The sequence below is a fragment of the Gymnoscopelus braueri genome, assembly GCF_963280865.1.
Source record: "Gymnoscopelus braueri genome assembly, chromosome: 10".
NCBI lineage: Eukaryota > Metazoa > Chordata > Actinopteri > Myctophiformes > Myctophidae > Gymnoscopelus > Gymnoscopelus braueri.
Genome location: NC_137611.1, coordinates 22,301,322 through 22,326,052, shown reverse-complemented (window position 1 = coordinate 22,326,052; position 24,731 = coordinate 22,301,322). Strand labels below are relative to the sequence as shown.

Sequence of the window (24,731 nt, the reverse complement as noted above, 5' to 3'; positions counted from 1 at the left end):
TGACATCTCCCTCCGCACTGCTGATTCAAATTAATGAGCAATGGCTCTTGACACTTGCTCTTAGCTGTAGCCTAATTCCTGTCAGATTCCTGTTAATTGCCAGATTTTGTATGAGAAACAAGCGGCTAGGTCTATGAAAACAAGCCCAAAAGAAGCAACTAGGCTAAGTTTTACCACTTTACATCGGCTATTTGAAAATAGCAGATCTACAAGCTCATAATGCTCGCATCGCGACACGTTGTGTTGTGACATATTTTGAATATTTTTGAAACATTTTAACAACACAAATCTTGTATGGCTGTCCCTTTCACAAAAATGGAAACCAGGGGGAGACCTGAATCTCTGCATGGGGATTAAATGGTGCTTGTTATGTGATGTGAGCTGTGTGGAGGGGGTTCTTGTAGGGTAAGTAGGCAGTAGTGATGTGCGGGTCAGGTTTTTTCATGACCCGCCCCGCCCCAACCCGCGACGGAACCCAACCCGCCTCAACCCGCGACCCCATATAAATCTATGTCTCAACCCGCCCCGCGACCCGCGGTGGGAATATGAATATATATTATATAGCGCTCTTTTAAGTACCCAAAGTCCCTTTAAATGTCTACAGTAGCACAACATTGTCATGGGCTGAATAAACAAGCATGTTGTTCAAAATATGTTTTTTTTTTTTTTTTTGCGTGTGAGAGCGGCTGACCCGCTCACCCGTAGCCCGCATAATTTCCTCTGAAATCCTGACTCGACCCACCCGCGCCGCGGGTTGACCCGCGGGTCCCGCGGGTTACGGGTCGACCCGCTCATCACTAGTAGGCAGACTAATATGACCCTTTTTGATTTCTGTCAGGTTGTGTTCCCACATTATTGTTGACTGATTTGATCCCTCAAATGAATTGAATGACTGACAACAGGAAGTGATGCCCATAATTGACACACCCCCATTTCCCCAGTAAGCTCCTTGGGACATTTGTGGTACAAAGGCCCTTCAGCTGGGTTGCTCAGGTGGAAGCAGTCTCTCAATCAGGGCCGCACAGAGAGGGGAGGGGGTGAGCAGAACAAGGGGAACAACACACTGGCCAAAGTCTCAACAGGGCCCTCTGGACAGGGAAGGGGGGTAAGGAGGTAGCTCTTATCCATAGCCTAGAAGGAGTTCTCCTTAAGGCTATGGGACTTTCGGAAAAAAAAATGTAGTTACTCCGCTGCGCCCTCTACAGTTCTTGTCAATAGAAAAATTCCATTGACCGGATCTGTAGAGGGCGCAGCGGAGTAACTAAATAATGTTTTCTTTCGGGTGAAATATTTAACATTTTGGCCCAAAAAAAATATTTTAGACGTGAGGTGGGGGGCTCAGAGTGTTCCCACTTAGTAGAGTTGGCTTTCAACTCCATAAAACCGCCTTTGTTTTGGTGAGTAGAGAAAGTGTTTTTTTTTATTTTTACTCCAGACGAGAGGCTAGGCAGCCTGTGGTGCGTGCGCAAAGACTCGAAAGTCCCATAGCCTTAAGGAGAACTCCTTCTAGGCTATGGACCAGAGCTAGGGCAGAGGCTAAGATTGTGACATAACCATTATACTACTACTATGCATTGTGTATAATGTACATACGTGCATAATATGCATATGAGTGTGTATACTGTACATGCACACAGGGAGGGAAGAGCTGTGCCAATAAATGAGTATAAAGTAAATCTTTGTATGCTGCGTCTGCAGAAATGAAATAAAAGTGACAATTGCCTCCAATTCTCGTTCAACAGGAGGCGTTTTTTTGAGGAAAATGAGATTGCTGTGAGGGTTCCCTCTGTGTTCATACTCCTAATAAAAGAGGTGGGTTTGTAAGATTGAAACAATGTCAAGTTTGAGTCCATTCAACTGGATGTGATCAAATAGCCTTCTAAAAAAGTTACCATATAACCAAATGCACAGTCAAGAATCTGACTGACTGTCTAACTATGTAGAGTCTGTACGCATGTAACCAAATAGATCAGAGTTAAAGGGATAGTTCACCCCCAAAATATTTTTTTCCTATCGATTACTCACCCCATGGAGACTTGGATTAATGGATATATTTTTTTTTTGTCGCATTCCTAAGCCAATCATTTGATGACCGGCAGCGGTTCCATATGGAGATACAAAGGAGACTCAGTGTCTCCATACGGAACCGCTGCCGGTCAACAAATTATTGGCTTAGGAATGCGACAAAAAAAAAAGAATTCAAGTCTCCATGGGGTGAGTAATTGAAAAAAAGTCATTTTGGGGGTGAACTATCCCTTTAAATTAACACTAAGGACTTTTCTGTGTAGCATTAGCAATGTTCAATATGAAAACAAGGAATCCTCAATCTTCTCTCTCTCTTTCTCTCTTTCTCTCTCACTGTCTGTCTGTCTGTCTGTCTGTCTGTCTGTCTGTCTGTCTGTCTGTCTGTCTGTCTGTCTGTCTGTCTGTCTGTCTGTCTGTCTGTCTGTCTGTCTGTCTGTCTGTACGTATCTCTCTCTCTCTTTATCTCTGTCTATCAGGTCTTGAATCCCTTCTACATCTTCCAGCTGTTCAGTGTCATACTGTGGAGTGCAGAGGATTATTACTACTATGCTACAGCCATAGTTTTCATGTCTTTCATATCAATCGCTACCTCGTTGTATACCATCAAAAAGGTGGGTGGTGATATATTTCTTCTGCTTACATCGTCTCAAAACTGGACCGAAACCATTACTTAGATATGATGAAAACACAAAAAGACATGTTTGAGCACAGCTACAGTAGGTTATTCAACTGCATGCATCATGTAATTCCTTGCTCCAGGCTTATTTATTTTTTGTTATTTGTTTGTTATTATTTTCCTTCATCATTTTTCTGATCTTTCTTTTGTTGATTAAGGTTGTCTCATGACTTTTTTCTTTTTACATTGTAACCATCTCTTCTTCATTGCAGCAATATGTAATGTTACACGACATGGTCTCTACTCACAGTGTTGTCCGTGTTTCACTTTGCAGAGGGAACAAAGGTATGCATTGGTAAAGTAACTAATATTTTAACGAATTACTTTACTTGAGTATTTCCCCTTTTATACTTTATACTTCTACTTCACTACACACCTCAGAGGCAAATATTGTACTTTGAACTGCATTACAGTTATTTGACAGCTTTAGTTATTAATACAAAAGGATGTAGATTATTAATACAAAATTAATTAATTAACTAATACATTATTATGTATTATTGTAGGTTAATCTACACAAAGTAATTAAAATTAGCACCATATTTACCAGCTGCAACATTAAAGTGATGAACACATTAATGCATTACTAATTACAGTCCAATAATATGATTTATTGGACTTATATCATGAATTAACCACTTATGCCCTATTGCTCTTTTGAGCAATTTTCTGTTACTGTTAGAAAGAAAAAATGCAGGAAAGATGCAAACAAACTTGCAAACCATAAAAACCCATGAGAAACAAAAAAACTTCTAGTTCGATACTGTAGCAGCAGAAGCGTGTGTGATGTCACTGTGAGTGACCTACTTATTTGTTGACGTCTGTTGATCACAGATATGGAGGAAGCCATGTCCACGGACCTTGTCCCCGGTGATGTCATCGTTATTCCAGCCAATGGGATGATCATGCCGTGTGACGCTGTGCTGATCCATGGAACCTGCATTGTGAACGAGAGCATGCTGACAGGTTCACTTCCTCATACATGATTACAACACTGGTTCTCAACAGGCGGTCCAGGGACCCCGACAGGTCCCTGAAGGGTCTCCAGGGGGTCCCCAGCCAAATGATTGATAGTTAGGTTCCATTTGTACACTTCTCAGAGTTAAATTGATGCTGGGGATTTGACGGTGTAGATTGAGGTCCCAGAGATAAAAAATTGCAGTCCGTGGCCTAATGCATATCAAACTGGGGGACCTTGTAATTAAAACAGTTGTGGATCACTGGACTAATTAACCACTTTTTATACTTCATACGATGCTGTCGCACGGTGACAATAGCCGGTCTATAAGCTCACAACTCTTCGCAGTGCCACACATTGTATAGCATAAAGTGACATCGCAGTGAGCTTAAAGATCGAGGAAAAAAGAATGATGATTGATTTTTGTATTTTTACGCCTCGTTTATGTTCTTTTGAACTCCAGGCGAGAGTGTGCCGGTCACTAAGACCAGCCTGCCGGGCTCGGGCCAGGACGGGACCAGAACCTACAACCTGGAGGAGCACAAGAGGCACACACTGTTCTGTGGAACCCATGTTATCCAGACACGCTTCTACACCGGAGAGCTAGTCAAGGCTGTGGTAGTCCGAACCGGTGAGAAGGACTATCCATATGAGCGATACAGTATGTTCTTTCCAGGCTCTGCAACGACACAGCTCTCCTGGCCAAGTGGTGAATGTGTCTTGGAATGAGCGGTAGAAATCTGGTCTCAAGTGGGAGTCCAGGGTTCGAATACAGGGTAGGATATAAAAGATACGGATTGCAACTTCAACTTTATTGTCACAGCACAAGTTTAGGGGTGAACAAAGAGCGGGTGAAATAATTGTTTTGTACAAGCTCCCAACATTTTGCAGTTTAAAAAATATAGAATATAGATATAGAGAAAGAAACACAGGCAAGAAAGTCAGATAAGACCCAATGCCAAATATACATGGTCAAAATAGAAAATAAAATCAAGGCTCTAGAATCATCTTTAGAATCAACTTTATTATCGGTTTACAGGTGTAAAGAAGTGGGTGAAATTTGTTTTCCAGAAAGGGAGAAAAAGAAAAAAGACAGGGAGGCAGGGAAAAAAAAAAAACACAAACATTAAATAAGAAAACATAAAAAGATCAAGATATCTACATACACATAGCATAAGACCGGCAGATACAGTACATGATGTTAAGCATTAGGTGCGAAAGTGGTAACACATTGGTAGGTCCAGGTAGCGGCAGGTGTGCATGATTAGACATAAGGTCAAAAAAAAACACAGATGGCAGAAACTGTAGGCTACAGGTAAACCACATGGGAGGTCCACAGGGAAAGTAAAGTCCTAACTAGTCTTGTTCCCTTCAGGCTTCAGTACAGAGAAAGGCCAGCTGGTTCGTTCCATTCTCTACCCGAAACCCACCGACTTCAAGCTTTACCGCGACGCCTACCTGTTCCTGCTGTGTCTGGTGGGCGTGGCGGGGATCGGCTTCATCTACACCATTGTACTCAGCGTCATGTACAAGGTACCACCACTCGTCCTATCAAAAGGAACCTGGCCATGGCGTGCTAGCCTGTGGCAGTGGTTCTCTAACTTTTTCCATGTCAAGGACCCCCAAATTAATATGTATTTGGGCCCTGGTGTTAGGTAGGACACCTACTGGTTGACAAGTAATACTACTGGCTGAAGCTCAAAAGTGGCCAAGTGAGAGATTCAGTCTTTGCTGAGCGGTAGATGTTTGGTGTCTCCGTTAATATCAATGCATTGGCTGTATTGAAATTTACAGTACAGTACCCCCCCCCCCCCGCTATTTTCACTATATTTGAAATAAGGTTAATTACTTCATAATTAATTGTTGTGAGTTTGGGTCCCAAGAGTCCCATTCTGAGAAATGGTTGAGTCAAAGGTGCAATATCGAATTGTAGCAGAGTGAAAGTCATGTGCTAAAAGAAAAAGAGAAAACTCTTAAGTACAGTACTCAAGTCAATGTACATTGTTACTGTCCACCACTGGGCAAGACATAACACGTTCAGATTGCAGCTTTAAACATCTTTATTTGTAGTTTCATTCTCTGCGTCAACCAGGTTCCAACGAAAACCATCATCATTGAATCTTTGGACATCATTACCATCACTGTGCCACCGGCGTTGCCAGCGGCCATGACAGCCGGCATTGTCTATGCCCAGAGGCGTCTGAAGCGTGTTGGCATTTTCTGCATTAGTCCCCAGAGGATTAACATGTGTGGCCAACTCAACCTGGTCTGCTTTGACAAGGTAGGTTAATCACTTCCAACCTGGTGTCCCTATTTTTAGTCTATAGTCATTATAGGTGAAAATAGCAGATCACAACGCTTAAATGTCTTCCATTTTAGTTCAAGGTTTATGGTTGTTGGTCATTGTCTTGTCTTCTGCATCAGACTGGCACACTAACAGAAGATGGCTTGGACCTGTGGGGCATTCAGAGAGTTGAAGATGGAAGGTAGGCACAAGTTCTCTCTGACACTCTGATTGTGCTATTTGTCTGTGTGTGTGTTGCTTGTTTGCTTGATTAGCTGTGATACAGTATTATCACATTTAGAGATGCATCGGAGGCATTTCCATTACTGACATTGGTATCGGTGCCAACTCTAATCTTATTTTTAGCCTTATAATTGCATGGCTACAGTTAACATGGGAATGATAGTGTTAATTTAACTCAGAGAGTGTAAAAATGGGCAACACTTTCAACCTGATTTCAACCTCGGACTGCGACAAAAGCAAAAATTCCATGAATTTGAACACGTATTTCTTTGGGTGAACTACTCCTTTTAATGAATTGTATGAAGATGAGGTTGAAAATGGGTGAAGTGCTCCTTTAAGTTGTTAAATGATCTCCAGATTTTGCTGTGTGTCGTAGCTTCTCTCCCCCAGAGGTTGACGCGGCTAAAGAGACTCTGGTTAACACAACGTTCGTGGCCTGCATGGCTACCTGCCACTCACTGACCAAGATAGAGGGAGAGCTCTCGGGAGACCCTCTGGATCTCAAGATGTTCAGTGCTACAGGCTGGGTATGGCAGTGGTTCTTTTTCATGTCAAGGACCCCCCAAATGAATATGTATTTGGCCACGGACCCCCATCTGAAAATGTTTTGTGCCAGGGACTCCCATTGAAGACTTAAGAATATTTTTCAGGATCTTTTTGAAAATAGCAGATCTACAAGCTCGCAACGTGTCTTGCGTGTAATAGATCATATATTTTTCAAATAGCCAATGTATCAAGGTTTGAAGATGCTATGCTTACTCATTTTGCTGGGGACCCCCGGCAAACCCTTCAAGGACCCCTGGGGATCCCTGGAGCCCACTTTGTTGAGAACCACTGGGCAAGGAACCTACTGTAACAAGCCTGGCTGTAAGCTGACATTCCTCTTGTCACGCTCCTGGTTACTAATCTGCTCTTGAATTTATGCTGTTCTCAAACTCACTGCCTTGGCATTGGGCTAAGCATTGCTTGACCTGGAATGGCTACAGTCAGGTACCATGGAGACCTCATAGCTCAGTGATTCTCAACCGTTTGAATTCCAAGGATCCCCCAGGTTGATTAGTGGCGTTAAGCCATTAAGACCTGAGGCCGATTATACAAAATGCCTTCTAAATCAGTAGTTCTCAAACTTTTTCGTGCCAAGGACCCCCAATGTATTTGGCCGCGGACCCACATCTGAAAATGTTGTGTGCCATTTTTCAAACACTTTCAAGATTTTTCAAAAAATTATCAAAAATAGCAGATGTACAAGCTTGTGAGCTGGTACATCTGCAAAGTTTTCTGAAAAAAACGTAAGTTCGCTATACATATAGCTAAAATCTAAAATGACACAGATGCTTTCCCGTTTTTAATGGGTTAAGCCACGGACCCCCATTTGATCACAATCTTTATCTCTGGGACCCCCAATCTACACTGTGAAATCCTCAGTGTTAATTTAACTATGAGATTTTACAAATGAAACCAAATGGTCAGATAAACATCCATTTGGTTCCTAACACTCAATTATTTATCTGGGGACCCCCCCCCCCCCCCCCCCAAGGAACCCTGGTGGTCCCTAGTTGACACGCCTTACCTTACTGAAGTAGAGAAGTTAATTTGACTGTACTGTATATGTGATATTCTACAGTAAATTACATAAAACCTTTAACTGAGTGTACAGTGCATGCCTAACATTATCCAATAATAATTAAATTTAGGTAGTGGTACTGATGTTTTTTTTGTTTGTTTTTGTATAGATCCTAGAGGAATCCACAGAGGAGGAGACTGCTCTGCATAATCCCATAATGCCTACAGTTGTGCGTCCCCCAAAGCAGGTCCTCCCTGAAGCCCACCAAAACGTCAGACAATCGCAGAACATGGTAATAGCTTTCTGTGTCACATTATTTTGTGATGGTCTTTTTTTAAATTCTTCAAGTCTGTAACAACGATTGCATTATTCATTGTGTATAAGATACTGGACCTGTGGTAGGGAACCTTTTCGGGCAAGTAGTCATTTGGTTAGCTCACTTGATCACCTCACTTGATCACCTCAATTGCCCAATCTGATCACCTGGTTGATCAAATGAGGTGGTTGCCCAAACCCTGCTGTAGACACTGCATTGAATTACAATAATATGGTCCCCTCCCTATTTCTTTTCAGGAGCTGTCTGAATTATCAGTAAGTAACATCTTTTGCTTTTTTTCTCTTCACAGAGAATGTCCCCATTGTAGTTGTGAAGGACACAGTGATACAATAATGTCTTAACTTTGTATCACAGGTAGTTGACCATGTATGTATGTAACGCCTTCTTGCTCCTCAGTTGTTTGAGATCGGTATCGTGCGTCAGTTCCCGTTCTCCTCGGCCCTCCAGAGGATGAGTGTTGTGGTCAGGAGGCTGGGGGAGAAACGCATGAACGCCTACCTCAAGGGGGCACCAGAGGTTGTGGCCAGCCTCTGCAGAGAAGACACAGGTCAGAGCTTGAATAAACAGTGTGATGTTTAGTTTGGAAAATCTCCTCCTTCATTTGGTACATTAAAATGGCCAAAAACACATACATTTTTACAAAATAAATGAAAATTAGTTTTGAATGTGGTTCATGTCAATCGTTATCTCTTCCCTTCTAGGTTGATCAGACCATATTGATAATTAACCTAGGTTTTAGTACCTTTCTACCACCCTGCAACCCTTTCTCTATCTGACTCTTTGCAGTCCCAGACAGTTTTGCCGAGACTCTGGAACACTACACAGGCCAGGGCTTCAGGGTCATTGCCCTGGCACATCGACAGCTGGAATCCAAACTCTCCTGGCACAAAGTCCAGAGCCTTAACAGGTACATTGGCCACTGATATCGCTCTGCAGTCTTTCACTGGAGAATGCACCTCTTTACCCCTCACATCAGACACTGATCAACACACTTGGAACCTGAAACCCCCTCAAGGACCTTTGGGGGTCCTTGAGGGGGTCCTTTGAGAACCAATGAATTAAATGACAAAATATAAGTTGTGTTTTGTGAATGGTAAATTGACTTCAACAGCACCTTTATCCAAAGCACTTTGGATAAATGTTACACCCACTTTCAATGGGTGGAACATTCACTCTCTCACACACACACACACACACACACACACACACACACACACACACACACACACACACACACACACAACACACACACACACACACACACACACACACACACACACACACACACACACACACACACACACACACACACACACACACACACACACACACACACACACACACACACATACACACACAGTGGTAGGAAACCATGCAATGCTGCATACTAAAGGACACTTAGACACGGTACTAGGAGGAGCCAGGGATCGAACGGAGAATCTTGCAGCTCCCAAACAGTCGCTGTGCCTCCTGAGCCACCATTACCCCATTACAAACAATGTCCAATTTAATTAGTTCCTGTATTTTACAGGGATACGTTCATATTCAAAATGTACCCTTTGTCTCTACCTTGGTTCAGATTGTGTATTTTCTTCTGTGTGTGACGTGATGCTGATGAAACCTTTGGTTTGTTCCTCGCAGAGACGTATTAGAGACCAACATGGAGTTCCTCGGCCTGATCATCATGCAAAACAAACTGAAAGAAGAGACTGCTGGGGTTTTACAGGAACTACGACAAGCTAACATCCGTACCTTGATGGTTACAGGTAGCTTGGACCTAGAGGACTCTTATCAACTGTGTATCAGGGTCTATAGAGTATACAATAACACTTTACAATTTAGACTTGCAAGATCAGAGTAAATGGTATGAACCCTAGTCAACAAACGACCAAGAAAAACAATGAAGTGCTACAAAGTTTCTAGGACACCAGGTAAACATCAAACCTATCTATCTCAACAGCATGCTATCTGATTAACATAATATGTGAACAATAACCAACATACACTGCATAGTATAACTAACATCTATCAAAGAAAATGCCAATAAGAAGGGACAAAAGGAACGAGGAGTGCTGGGGGTGAGGTAGAGTATGAAGAAGAGGTGAATGTTCAAACTGTGGTGAAAAATGGGGAGTTAAGCGCGGTCCATACTCCTTCCGAATTCCAACATTTTCTTCAGAAAGGGCAATAACTACAAATGTGTGTGTGTGTGTGCGTGTGCATGTGCATGCGTGTGTAAGCCATGCAATCCAGCAAATAACGCTTTTCCCTGTTTTGCACCCTCTTTCCTCATTTCTCCGCTAGGTGACAATATGTTGACAGCTATATCAGTAGCTAGAGATTGCGGGATGATTTGTCCACATGAGAGGGTCATCATGGCAGACGCGTTTCTCCCCAAAGACATGCAGCCTGCTGGCATCACCTGGCATTACAACGAGAACCCTGCCCACCTCCCTGATAAGAACAGTCAGGTGAGCCGGAAACAGCATGGAGGCAAATAGACCTGGTCTGCTCTTGGACATTTTAAAAGGCGGTGGATATTCAGATAAATATCCACTAACAATGATGTCATTACGAGCGGTCTGCTTCTGACCAGTTGTGATGTCATTGTAAGTTGTCTGCTTCATTAGTAGGAATATATACTGTAGAACAGGCATAGCCCTGACCTTATTTGCTAAATGTTTGTAAAAAGTTAAATGTTTGTACATTGTCAGAAACATACATTTTGTCTGTAACTTCCTGGGTTAATAAAGAATTTAATGATAATAATTTTGTTAGGCCGACCATTCAGAGACTACAGGGTTATTTCAGAACCCACACCTATGACCCAGTTTACTATTTCTCCACCTCGCATTCTTTTAACACACCGCCTCCCAAACAGTGGGTCGCAAGTCCATTTTTATGGGTCGCGAGTAAATATCAACGTACAATAATATCCGCACCAGAATGCTGCTCCCATCGTGGGTTTTTTCTTTATTGGTGGTAACGTTTCGAGCCGGGAGGCTCTTCCTAAGACCGTACCAGACCTGAGTAAGGTCTGAGGAAGAGCCTCCCGGCTTGAAACGTTACACACGATGGGAGGGAGCAGCATTCTGGTGTCCGGATTTTAGTGTTATTTTTATTTTTCATTTCTTATATTTAGTTTTTAATAATTTCAATTCTTCCCCAAAATAATCTAAAATCTTCCTGAATTAAAAACAAATTCAGACATTTTTCTAAACTAATTTCATAAATAAATACCAAAAATCTAAGAAATTTAATTTCTCTTTTGGGTCTCGAGCTAAAAGGTTTGGGAACCACTGTTTTAACACACAGATGTTGATGTGACTTTGTCTCTCCGCTCTTCCTCCAGACGGTGGAGTTGGACCTTGAGGATGGTTTCCATGGGAATGGACAAGACCAGAGTTACCACTTTGCTGTCACCGGCAAGGCCTTCGCTGTCATCACTGAGCACCTCCCACAACTGTTACAGAAGGTAGTGGTTTTGTCTGTATTTTTACGGCAACACTCCTACGACCGGGCTCTGTGTGTGTGTGTGTGTGTGTGTGTGTGTCTGCATGTGCAGCTAATCTTGCAAACCACTGCACTGATCATATTTTCATATAATGCTGTATACCTTTTGAAATATTACACTTTTTAAAACTTAAATGTTATACTGGAAGTCAAAGGAGGTCCGATTGGGCTGAAACTTTGCCCAAATATGGAGGTGACTGACATCAGAGTACTGATGTTATAAACTGGCCACTGAAGTCAAAGATCCACATGGAAGCCATGCCTTTATTATTAGAAAAACAAATAGATAGATAAATAAATAAATACATTTACTTAGCTATCTACACAGATAAATACATTTAAAGGTAATATTGATACTGTAGCTTAAGCAAGGGTTTATGTTTTGGAGATGGCCCTTGTCATGCAACATACTGTACACATTCCAACACTACCATAATGTATACAATGAATTTATTTCCTCCATAGGACATGCTGAAGTTTGGTGAGTTTGTCTTCTGATCTAGTATTCCTTACCAGGATATGGTATGTTGTTGTTGTGATTCTGTCCACATGGGGGCGGTGTAGCTGGTGCTGAGAGCCACAGTGTTTGCCCGCATGGCTCCGGACCAGAAGACTCAACTGGTGGAGATCCTGCAGAATGTGGAGTGAGTCTCTCAACATCTTGATGGTTTTGCAGATTGTATAAATCGTCCTACTAAAATGACTGAAAGCTTGTAGATAGGTTATAGCTATTTTTCAAACTTTTGACATTTTAGAAATGTATAATAGGGATGTCAGGATGAAAGTGGTTAAATAATGTTATCTGTGTGTTATTTTAAGTGTGAAAATGTCACAGATTATATAATTAAAGATTGTATATTAAATGTTTGACACACTTTCTTCACATTATAGCTACACTGTTGGAATGTGTGGTGATGGTGCTAATGACTGTGGCGTAAGTATCGATTGGCTTGTAATAATAATATAATATATATGTAAACATTATCACATCACATCCCTCATACATGTAAGTCTATCATCCTAGATGGTTGGCTTTGATATTGGCTTTGTTTAATCTCTGTCCCTGCACTGCTGTCTGTCTGTCTGTCTGTCTGTCTGTCTGTCTGTCTGTCTTGTCTCTCTGTCTGTCTCTCCCTCTCTCTCTCTCTCTCTATCTTTGTCTCGCTCTGTCTCTCTATCGCTCTACCTGTCTCTCTGTCATTCTCTGTGTCTCCCTCTCCCTCTCTCGCTCCTCTCAGGCCCTGAAGAGAGCCCACAGTGGAATTTCTCTGTCAGAGCTCGAGGCATCGGTGGCCTCACCCTTCACCTCCACCACCCCAAACATCTCCTGTGTCCCCAACCTCATCAGGTAGCTCAGTACAGTGGATTATAAATCGGATCGCTCAAATCCCCCAATGTGTTTTGTTGATAGTGGTATACTATCCATGGTAATATGGTAATACATTTCCACCATACAATAACAAACTTGTGGGTCCACAGGGAGGGTCGAGCGGCTCTCATCACGTCATTCTGCGTGTTCAAGTTCATGGCTCTCTACAGCATTATCCAGTACCTCTCAGTGACGCTGCTCTACTCTGTAAGTCCAGCACCGTTTCTGCTTATTTGTCACTGTCACTGAGACATGCCGTTTCACTCAACACATATTTGGTAGCAATGTGTTTGAGAGGGAGTTGGAGGCAGTAAGATGTTATAGTATGTGTGAGATAATATTTGTGACTACATGTGTAACTAGCAAAGGAGCATAATGTCTGTGTCACAAAGTGGGAGTGTAGATTGACACAAAGTCAGTAAAACGGCAAAAACAAACCAGAAATTGGCAAGCTGGCAGAGAAAATATGTTTTTTTTAAATTTGATCCAGCAGGCCAGGACAAAAAAGTGGTATTTGCTTTTGCAACTGGATAAAATACAACTCAAAAACCAAACCAACAACATAAATCAATGGAGAGGCAAAGTGTCAACCTCTCCCCATTCCATTTGAATCAACCAACCACAGTATAATAGCAATTAACCCAAGATGCTCCCCATGTCCTAATCAATCAGCTAACAGGATTAACAGGCATCTCTCAATCAGATCTTCAACAGTATGATGGTAGCCCAATTTCCTTAATTATTTTATTTAATTGTCACTGATAGTATAATAATAACTGTGTGTGTCCCCTTTATATGTTACAGTATATGGCGTATTTGCTACAGTACATTTGCACATACGTAGAATTTGTCCTTTCCCCATTCTAACTACCGTATTAGGAGCAGTGGCTGCCATTATAGTGGCAGTTAATGGTTAAGTCTCTTGCTCAGGGACACTTTAACACTTCAACTGGGTGGACGGGGGGGGGGGGCAAACCAGTGACCTTATGATTCCCAGACGGCCTCTCTACCCACTCAGCTATGACCACCAGATCGTAGGGACACTGGTAGGGTTTAAGTGGTTAAGGGTGTCCCTACATTGATTCACAATGCATGCACTCACTGTGTTGTTTAAATGTCTTGCTACTGCCACAGATCCTCAGCAACCTGGGAGATTTCCAGTTCCTTTTCATCGACATTGCCATCATTCTCATCATTGCCTTTACAAGTGAGTGGACACCTTCCCTGGGCCTGACAAACTGTTTTATTATCTATGGCATTTCAGTTCAGTCCTCAGAGACTTGGGGTCATTTAAGTGATTCGCAACGCAACCACTTGCAACAGAATCCTAAAACTGTGGTTTGCAAATGGACAGTCCACACCCAGGCGCCGAGCTGGGTGTGGGTTGTGAGTTGCAGTTTCCACAGCAATATTTGATAAACAACAGATGGGGCTGTCCCTAAACTGGACAGTGACAGACACATCAAGTCATCGTTCCATTTGTACACTCTTGTTAGAGTTACAGACCTGTAAGAGTTCATTGGGGTAGCTGGGGACCTCCTGGAACCCCTTCAAGGACCCCTGGGGGTACCCGGACCCCAATGTAGAGAACCACTGCTCTCTGTCCCTCAATTGTGACCTTGACCTTCTCGACCCAAACTTAATCTTCTCTTCAGGGCATCCTACTGATTCTGGAAGATTATCTGCTATTTTTTCGGAATGTTTGCCCGTTTTTGCCTTATGTTTGGCTATTGTGACATGAAATAGGGACGCTAGGGTTCATGTGGTTAAAGGTAGGGTAAGTGATATTTTTGGGTTAAAACAAAAAGTATTTTGTTAAAAGGTTAAAGCACTATATTCTGGTAGTAATCATTGCTATAGAGTGTTCGTTCAGTAACAGGAGTCTCCATGTCTCTCCAGCTCTTTAATAAACAGAACATACATTTTCCGGTAGGTGTCAAAATCTCAGCCAATCAGGAGAAAGTACCCATTTTTAAGCTTCATTTTTATAGTGTTCCAGTTCCAATTTTGCCTGCTCATTTCTTGGTGTCATCACTTCCAATTTCACTTGTTTAATCTATATCCTGATTGAGTTCTCTATCCTGATTGGATAAAATTGGAAATGAAACTGAAACTGAAACGAAAATGCATTTTCTGTTTTATAAAGAGCTGGAGAGACAAGGAGACTCCTTTTACTGAACAAACACTCTATAGCAATGAGTACTATCAGAATATAGAGCTATTTAACACTTATTGTAACCAAAGAAAATCACTTACCCTACCTTTAATATTGATTCATTTATTGATTGATTGAATACTTTATTAGTCAAAACATTTAAACAGCACAGGAGTACAGTAAAACATTTTGGCTAAAAGGATAGCACTGAGGACCACCATTGTTCCATTGTGGTCCTATGCAGGCCTGGAATTTCGTCATTTTAGGGTCAAGGCCACTTGGCCTTTGGTTTTGTCAAATTTTTTAGGGCACAAAATCCAAATACCAGGGCACTAACAGGGTCTCGTCTCTTTCTCTCTCTTTCTCTCTCTCTCACTCTCTCCCCAAAAGCAGCTTCCGCTGCATTTTATGCTGCGCGTCATTCATATCAGCCTCGAAATCAAACCTACCGCCGATTATTTCCGCAGCGACGTTTCACTTGATGTTGTCCAACAAGAATTTAAAATCTCATCCTCAACCACAGACAGTGCTGAGAAGAAAATGGTGAAATCAGGTGGGGCAGTGCAGGCAGGGCATCTATTTATTTAAGGGGCACACGGCCAAACAGAGGGACAACGAGTACCATGGCCGTCGCGGCCGCTGTGAAATTCCTGCCATGGTCCTATGTATTCAATTCATCAACAACAGAGCATAGAATATTAACACAACAATACATGTCACCAACAAATACATATAGTTATATTTACAGAGGCGAAAAGGGAAAAATGGCGACAGTGTATGATCTGACTCCACTCGTAGTTTTCTGATTGATGCTTTTTCAGGCCTGTTTTGAAAGAAACCAGTGATTCATTCCATATTCAATATAGCAACTGTTTGTCTGTGTGTTTAGTGAGTCTGAACCCGGCCTGGAAGGAGCTGGTGCGTCGTCAGCCTCCGTCCAGTCTGATCTCTGGACCGCTCCTCTTCTCAGTTCTGACCCAGATCATCACCTGTCTGGTCTTCCAGGTGCTGGCTTACCTCCTGGTCCGACGCCAGAGCTGGTATGAGATATGGACGTCCCAGTCAGAGTGAGTGATGTTTATTGTGATGTATTTTCAACTTTGAGAGAGAGAAGAATTTGGACTGAAGGAAGTGGTTTATATACAGTACAGCTACATCCATGTCCGTACGCAGTGAAAACTTGTTTCTATGTATGTGGTCATTCTAATTACATTTCTCTCCACTATTTCTCCATTTCTCTCCTCATCTATCCATCTCCCTGCCTCACTCTATCTCTTTCTCTCACCCTCCCTCTCTCTCTATCTCTTCTGTCTCCCCTCCTTCCTCCCTCCCCTCTCTCTCTCTCTCTCTCTCTCTCTCTCTCTCTCTCTCTCTCTCTCTCTCTCTCTCTCTCTCTCTCTCCCCCTTCCTCTCCCCCCTCTCTGTCTATGTCTCCCTCTTTCCCTTCCTCTCTCTCCCTCTCTCTATGTCTCCCTCTCTCTGTCTCTCTCCACTCCCCCCTCACTTTCTCTCTTTCAAACACACAGTGCTTGTAACGTCTCTCACACTAGCCTGTCCCACCACAACATCAACGTGACCTCCCCCCATGACCACAAGAACATCAGGAACTACGAGAACACCACTCTGTTCTACGTCTCCTCCTTCCAGTATCTGGCAGTGGCCATTATCTTCTCCAAGGGGAAGCCCTTCCGACAGCCAAGCTATAAGAACTGTAAGTCTTTACGAAGATAAGACTGCACATTGCTGGCTTTCTGAGCGCCCCCAGTTTGATAGGCATTAGGCCACGGACCCTGATTTTTATCCCTGGGATCCTCGTATACCCTGTGAAATCCTTTTAATTTAACTCTGTTCCATTTGAGTGTACAAATGGAACCAAATGGACCCTTACAGAACCCATATGTGTCATATTTATATATACAGCATTTGACATGCTAAGACAAAGACACAGGCCACTTTCACAGCATTTGACAAGCTGACAAAATGTTTACAGTTACTGTAGGTGTGGAGTCAGTTTCTTTTTGGCTCTATTTGCTGCTACTATACACTGACCGCCATTATATGTACTGTACAAGATGCCTGCTTCTTCTTTTGTTTTCTTTCCTGTCATGATTGTTGTTGTAATGTTACTATGCTGCTGCAATGTCCGAGGAGACGAACAAAAGCAATGTTGGCGTACCTGTACACAAGATGTAGCAATAAAGAACCTTGAACCTTGATTTGGTTCCTAACAATCATCATTAAATCATAATATAGCTGGAGATGCCCTGGAACCCCCTCATGGAGAACTGGGGAGGTCCCTGGACCCCACGTGGAGAACCAGTGATCTACTTATACAGTGGAAAGATAGCAGTAATACCAAGTTCAACTCTTTTTTTTTTTTCATTTCACAAGGGCCATTTATGCTGGCTTGTCTGTGTCTCTACGTCTTCCTCTTCCTCATCATGCTGTTTCCTGTTCCTGCTATCGACAACTTCCTGGAGGTAAACTGGCACTGCATTGCACTCATACGTTCCTTTGTGCAGTTTACTAACTGCACCCCCAGTAGCAGTATAATCTTAGTGAGAATTTGAGATATCCCCCACACTACCAGTGAATACATTGATGTCTGTGAGAAATCACATGAAGTGAACAGTGTGACATTGCTTGGTACCATCATCCCCTCAACCCACTGCTCTGCCTCCCCTCAGATCGTGTGTGTTCCCCATGACTGGCGCGTCACGCTGGTCATCATTGTCATAGTGAATGCGGTCGTGTGCTTCATGTTGGAGGTATGCTGTAAGCCTAATTTCCACACTGTAGTCTGACGGTATCGCTTGCGAAAATAGCTGATCTACAAGCTAACAACGCGTCGCAACGCAACATATTGTTAGCTCGTAGTCGATCAGTTCTTTTTGGCAAGCGACACCCTCGTGAGGCTTTACGCTGTGCTGCGTCATTGACCGCTCTCTCCTCTTCAATCAGTTCAATCATCATTCGTTCATTTACAATCAATCAATGGTCAATCTTTCATTTACAGAATGTGATCGCTCATACCTTTTCAGTGCCAATCACCTTTGAATAGCCAATCAAACCGAATTGTTGTTTTATTTTTATGTTTTCTGTTTGTTTCTGGCCGGTGGCGGTTCATGTCTGTTTGCCTGCAACTGCAATCCGATCATCTGCTGCTGTTTTATGACGGACCGCCGTCTTCTCTCTCTTGACTTCTGCTGAAATCAGACGTTGGTCCTTGACATCATCTTATGGAGGCTGGTGTTCAGCCGAGACAAGCAGGGTGCCGGGCGGGGCACTCCTGACACACCTCCTCAGGTCGGGAAGCCCCTACACTTTAACTCTATTGTTGTTTTCGTGTCACTCCCTAGACTGATCCATTTGAAATCTAATCACACTGTCCTGCAAATCATTCAGAAGAGCCATTTGTCATCTCTAGCGTCCCAATGTTTTCCTCATGCCTGTTTTCGAGGGTCTAAATGTCATATTGTTCATCAATAATAACAGTTAAACATAGTGATCCTTAGAAGTAATCTGTTATAAAGAAACTGTACTCAATGATGCTATTTAATCATGCCATCATTGAGCTTAATTTATACTCCGTAGTACGATTGCATCGCTTGCCCGAAAGAAGTAATCTTATTTGACAAGTGACACCATCGTGCTGTAGAAAATTAATGAGGCTTTAGTCATCATGTTGCAGTAGTTTTGAATACTGAACTCTGTTTTTTTTGCTACCTGAGGCCATATCCGAATTGTTTTTGGCATTGTGCTGCCATTAAAGCTATAGTTCATCTTCTCCAGGATTATTTTGATTTATGACATTACTTTTGCAGAATTAAAAGATTGCAGGGACCATCAGTTGTTAACATACTTAAACACAGCTCATCCAAGTAATATATTAAGTCACAAGTAAACATCAGTACAGTAAACAATAATGACTTCATCATCATAACATTAATTCATAATAATTGTCACACCAAAAAGTGGAAAATACTGCAGAGAACTTTGCTCTTAAGACAAAATCCAGTGTTTTGCAGACAGTAATCACATCAAATGTAATTGAATTGATATTTGATCATCTCAAATCATCTCTCATGTTCCCAGTCAGCTAATGATCGCTGGGGCTCAACCTTCTTGTCCTGGCTGTTCTGCCAGAGAAACAAAGCCCCAAGGACGCGCTACATGCACCTGGCCCTGGAGCTGCAGGACGACCCCGACTGGCCACCCAAACCTTCCACTGTCACCTATGCCAGCACACCCCACTCCAATGCCACCGTCCCCATGTGACCCCAGAGCAGACAAGGCTGCTCATAGAGCCGCAGAACTGACCACATTTAACCGAATGTAGACATTGTCTACCAACCTCATAACGCGGAGCCATCAGCACAGGGATCTTAACAAACTGTGGCCTTGGCAACTAACTTCAGATGAGACTAGTAACTTGATCTTGCGTAGATGTTCCTGGGACCATGAGCCAACCAGACCCCAAGCACCAAATAAGAACTTTGACCAAGTCAGGGCCTCAAACAAAGCTCCAGATTTATTCTACGTGGATAACTGCACAAGCTGTCTTCCGTTTTCTGAACTTCCATTTACAGAATTGCTGTACTTAATTTCCCATGATGCAATTCATGAGCAGCAGTGTTCAAGTCACAACACGATCACTCAGCGTTCGTATCAATAACTAGATCTTAAAGATACTAGCATCACACTACTGAAACTTTGACTGCTTGGCTGTGTTCACACTCGACTGGTTGAGTGTTTGTACACTTTGCTTGTATGTAAACGGTATTCGACGAATGGAAACGCTATACTTTAAACATTCACTGTATGTCAATTGTGAAAGAAAATATATGTCCTGGAGTGATTTCACTTTGTGACCACAAGAACAACATGCAGGTTTTGCTGCCTGAGCCAATTTATACTTTGTCAAACGACACTGTCACTCTACACTTTTTTTCAGTTGACTATCAGACTTTTCCATCGAGCAACAAAGCATTAATTAGACCTTGGAACAGATCCTGACATTATGATGCCATCAGACCCGGGCATAGTGATTGTAATAAGATTTTAAATGTTTGAAGTATTTGTATCATATCTTTATTATTGTTAGACTAACCTCAAAATGAACACTGTTTGTGAGGGATTGATGAACTGTTTAACCACTTAATCCCTATTTTATACTTAATGTACAGTGGTGTTGCACGGCAAACATTTTGTATTTTCACTACTTTTGGACTGATAGTCTGAACGAGTTTGACCAGGTTCAAAGTGGTCGGGCTGATAGTCTAAACAGGTTTGACCAGTATTCCACTAACAGTGTTTCACAGTGTCTTAATTACTGCTGCTAAAAATTATTCAGAGAAAGGAAAGGGAAGGTTCTCTTGTTCAGGACGATATAGGAGCAAAACAAATGTGTTTTTATCTGTGAGCAGGATGGAATTGTACCTTTTTGTATTTCTTTGTTGTTGTTGTTGTTTTTTAACATGACTGGTACTGTTTATAGTTTCCAGCAACTGCAAACGTTCCATTTTAATCTCGATTCATACGCCATTTTGCACGATGATGAAAATTATGCTTGAATCAAAGAACTGCTTGATTCAGGCTCTGTTGTCAACAAGCGACGCCATCGTGCAATGGTGTATAAATAAGGCATTATTCTTGTACTTGTCTATTAGAACTGGCCTAGCATTCTGATGACTGAGCTTCTTCCCATGGAAGAGAAAATGATGAATTTCCGCAATTACCTTTTGTAATCTCAAAACTGGTGTGTGCGTGTGTGTGTGTGTGTGTGTGTGTGTGTGTGTGTGTGTGTGTGTGTGTGTGATCGCATGAGTGTGAATAAGAAAGAATGTTCCAACAAACCATATTCCCAGTGAAAATAATATTTAAAGAAAACGGCAAAATGTTCTTTCTTTGCATAAAAATGTGAATCAGTATCAACTAAACATGTGTATTGATTGCTAAACTGAAATCATGCCAATTAACACCATTAAACTATTGCACATGACCTGTAATGCTGCTTTGATTAAAGGCAATCATTTTCAAAAGATTTATCTTATACTGTGTCTTTATAACAGTTGATTGAACAGAATTTTATGTTCGGTTTCAACTTCATCTCATTATTATAATGTGTATTTTTCCTCGGAAATCTTACAGACAGAAGCAACTGTAATAATATGCAGTGGAATGTTAGTGCAAAAACATTACAGAACTTTGTTTCATGAGGGTACTTTGTAATACGGTATCTCTTTCAAGTTTCCTTACCATCCAACAGACTCAAATCCACCACTATTTCAACAAACTTCCCTGTGTTTGCTCTGTACAACTTCCATTACATTTCTCAATAAATCAGTGTAATTTCCATTACATTTCTCAATAAATCTGTAATAAGCCACTCTTGCGTTCTTCGTGGGGGGCTGACCCTGGTCACACTTTTTCAGTCTACACTCACTGATCAATTATGGGCTCTCCCAGCCTCCTCGCTGCCTGGCATATGGGCGCTTAAAGGCACGAGAGTGGAGGAGAAAGAGGGGTATCATTTCATGTGGAGATCAGGGCCTACAGGCAGTGAATGGGTGGATTTAGCGTGGACTGTGAATAAGAGAAAGGGGGTCCTTGGCTGTGCCAGTGAAAGGAATCTCCCACAGATGAGGGAAGAGCCTGTTTCAGGAATATTCATGATGAGGATGACGAGGTGTCATGAATTGATGGTGCGTTCGTATTCTGCTCGTGCGGATCATCTTATCGGTAAACAGTGATGTGTTTGGAGGCAGGAAGTGTTGCCTTCGGTCTGTGTTTGCGATGTAGTTTTCGGGATAGTGTTGCCTCTCCACAAAGCAATATGGGTTCTTGTGTTCTTGCCGCTGTATTCCTTTTGTATTGATGGAGCAGCAGATGGAAGAGGGCAGAACAACATAAAGAACCCAAAACACAGCTTTCTTTCTCACAGCCAGCTACCCTGCGAGAAAGCCTTTCTCAAGCTTGCGCTCAGACTTTGTGCTATTTCAAACACTTTGGACTCGGCTGCTTTCTCTTTGACCCATACGTTTTATTGTCCGAGTCCTGTACTTTTGAGATGTGTGCCTATAGAATACACACACGCCCTTTGTTTTTGGATTCTTTACTTCCAATGGTTTCCACAAAGCCTTCGGGCCGGCTCAGACTTCAGGCCTGCAGAATTACCGGCAGACAGTGGTGTTTTTTTTGCCACTGTAACTCTCGTTGGTTAGTACCAGACTCTGTTGGAAACATTTGGGCACTAGCTCCACATCTTTTGTCCCACAAAGACTGAATGCGACCTCAACATCTCCAAACACACACACACACACACACACACACACACACACAATTTCTCAGCGTAAGGTCTGGGGACCACTAGAGGTCCAAATGGACCCTTTACGGGTCTATTGGGGGTCGTATATTGGGGTCCCATATTTACAAATATTGTGTCAAATGGCGGTCAGTAGGCCATTAATGCATGTCAAACTGGGGGTCCTTGAAATAAAACATTTAAGTTTGAGAACCACTGCTTGCACACACATACTTGCACACTCACAGCTTCTCCTTCACTGAGTTTGCATGCAAGTCTGTCTCCTCCAACACTGTTTGGAGTTATTGGACACTCATAAGGCCATTGCTCTGATTGATAGTCCGGCCACAAGGCCGACCTGCTGCTCACTTACGGTTGGCTTCATTGTATGGATGACACAAAGGCCTCCATGTCTGGTAAAAGGCCTGCTGAGGTCTGTGGGCAAGCAGACGGACACAAAGCCTCGCTCCTCCTTCCTGTCCCCTTAGCATGAGCGTCGTCCATGCTCCTTTATGGCATCCCTGTCCCCTCCTGTTATCAGGGCCTTCCCGTCCTGAATGGCCTCCGTGGTTGGTCAATAAATTCAGTGATTCAGGGGGTGGACAGTTGCAGCCGTGTTAGCGTTTGTTCACAGGCTTGTTGGAGGGACGGGCCCCGCCCAGGAGCTCTTTGTGTCCCCCGGTCCCTCGACAGGTTAGAAGTCAATGGAGGGCCTTGTGCTGAGGTGGCAGGGGCAGGGATGGAGCCGCCTCTCACATGCCGTTCACACAGGGGGAGGACCAGCTCATATCGCAGTGACACTTGTTAGTCTGGGGCCACACAGTGCTGTGGCGTTGCCTCTCTCTCTCCCAGAGGGCCCGCACAGGATCCGTCTCTTTAAGCATACTAATGGTTATGGCTGCAGGGTTGCGCTGGGGTAACGTGATCTGTGCTCAGAGGCCTGCAGTGACCACACACTGAATAGAAGTTTGCCAGTGTGTCTTACAATCTCATTTTACATGTCGGACTCACAATGAAATGAGGTCAGGCCTTCATTGGCCATACCATTTAAACACTCTGCAGCAATGGTAGATATAATCTTGTAGTTTAGACTGAAAGTAGCGCTGATGTCGTTCTGTGTCGTTCTCTGAGGAAGATGGCATAGTATGGCGCACAGCTGATTGAGTATTTACCAGTTTCTCAGGCTCGGCTTTGGCAAAGTATGGGAACAGCCAACCAGAGATCTTTGAGGGAGAATAGGAGAGAGAGAGAGAGAGAGAGAGAGAGAGAGATTGATCCATAGATACAGAAACAGACAAATAGAGGAGGGCTTTAGGAGACAGAAAAAAGACGGCCAGAGACTGAAGGGGGACTTAGAGCCACAACTGAGGGCTAACTGTCATGAGAAGATGAGAGTTGCCATGGACACCCAGGAGCCACCCAGCAAGCATGTGAGCAGTGGAGGCTCAGGGGGGCCAAAGGGCCAGAGGCCTGGGCTAGTGGATCACATGCACTAACCAGGGATTATGTGCATAAGTGATGAGCACTAAGCCGGCAGGTGAAGAAGAGAGGCCCGCGGGAACAAGAAGCGCGCCTTCCCTCAGGACAGCTCGCCATCCCCTGAAAAAAAAAATCCCCCATGTGAGGCTGATCTCCAGCGTGAAGGGGACTCAGCCAGAGGTCCTCAAGCACTGAAAGGGCATTCCCCAGAATCCCCACAGGCCGCTTTCACTGCGTAAGTGGCCAAAACGGGGGTCTTGTGAGTCATCTTGAGTGGCAAGAATGGGACATCTTCACATTCATAAATCCCAACGCAAACACACTCATGAATATGGACTCGGACAAGCACTGCATGCTTTTTGGGTTTGTTCCGGGTAGAATCAGAAATCAGAAAGACTTTATTGTCACACTACATAAAACGTTGCAGTAAAAAGAAGGGGCGAAACACGTTTCCCCCGGCTTTTCGGACTTGTGGTCCAATAAATAAAAACAGAATAAAACAAACACAATCAATAGATAACAATTCATAGCACATTAATAAAAGCGAAGAGAGTAATACAAACTGTGATCTGTTTTAGCTTAAAACCCTATATACTAAATAAGAAAAAGAGGTTGCGCATCAACAATGGGTTTTCTCAGTGCAGTGCTAGACCCAAAATCCAGTATACATCAAAAACAGGAATAAATCATCCCAAATTTCAAATCAATGGAGGACAAAGTATTCACATTTCCACAAACTAATCGTAATTCCTGTTTTTGAGACCTATCTGCATACTATCTGCTGTAGCCTACTCATTCTTTTTCAACTTATAAGTAACATGAACA

General features: G+C 42.9%; 1 protein-coding gene across 2 annotated transcripts in view; it reads left to right on the top strand.

The window, feature by feature from the left end:
• LOC308094271 (polyamine-transporting ATPase 13A3-like) overlaps positions 1–21,167 on the top strand; it is a 29,222-nt gene extending 8,055 nt beyond the window's left edge. The window contains exons 7-33 of one of the 2 annotated variants that reach the window (XM_080440817.1): positions 1,743–1,812; positions 2,502–2,636; positions 2,914–2,986; positions 3,536–3,667; positions 4,123–4,290; positions 5,035–5,192; positions 5,752–5,940; positions 6,084–6,145; positions 6,563–6,713; positions 7,920–8,042; positions 8,324–8,341; positions 8,484–8,634; positions 8,874–8,994; positions 9,729–9,853; positions 10,392–10,558; positions 11,440–11,562; positions 12,165–12,244; positions 12,492–12,534; positions 12,839–12,948; positions 13,080–13,176; positions 14,104–14,176; positions 16,014–16,191; positions 16,651–16,835; positions 17,516–17,604; positions 17,812–17,892; positions 18,341–18,430; positions 19,220–21,167. In XM_080440817.1, coding sequence (XP_080296943.1) covers positions 1,743–1,812; positions 2,502–2,636; positions 2,914–2,986; positions 3,536–3,667; positions 4,123–4,290; positions 5,035–5,192; positions 5,752–5,940; positions 6,084–6,145; positions 6,563–6,713; positions 7,920–8,042; positions 8,324–8,341; positions 8,484–8,634; positions 8,874–8,994; positions 9,729–9,853; positions 10,392–10,558; positions 11,440–11,562; positions 12,165–12,244; positions 12,492–12,534; positions 12,839–12,948; positions 13,080–13,176; positions 14,104–14,176; positions 16,014–16,191; positions 16,651–16,835; positions 17,516–17,604; positions 17,812–17,892; positions 18,341–18,430; positions 19,220–19,402 — 3,175 coding nt within the window. In that variant the 3' untranslated portion in view covers positions 19,403–21,167. The remainder of the gene's footprint in view (positions 1–1,742; positions 1,813–2,501; positions 2,637–2,913; positions 2,987–3,535; positions 3,668–4,122; positions 4,291–5,034; positions 5,193–5,751; positions 5,941–6,083; positions 6,146–6,562; positions 6,714–7,919; positions 8,043–8,323; positions 8,342–8,483; positions 8,635–8,873; positions 8,995–9,728; positions 9,854–10,391; positions 10,559–11,439; positions 11,563–12,164; positions 12,245–12,491; positions 12,535–12,838; positions 12,949–13,079; positions 13,177–14,103; positions 14,177–16,013; positions 16,192–16,650; positions 16,836–17,515; positions 17,605–17,811; positions 17,893–18,340; positions 18,431–19,219) is intronic. The other variant, XM_080440818.1, reaches the window with a different exon arrangement.
• The last annotated feature ends 3,564 nt before the right edge of the window (positions 21,168–24,731 follow it).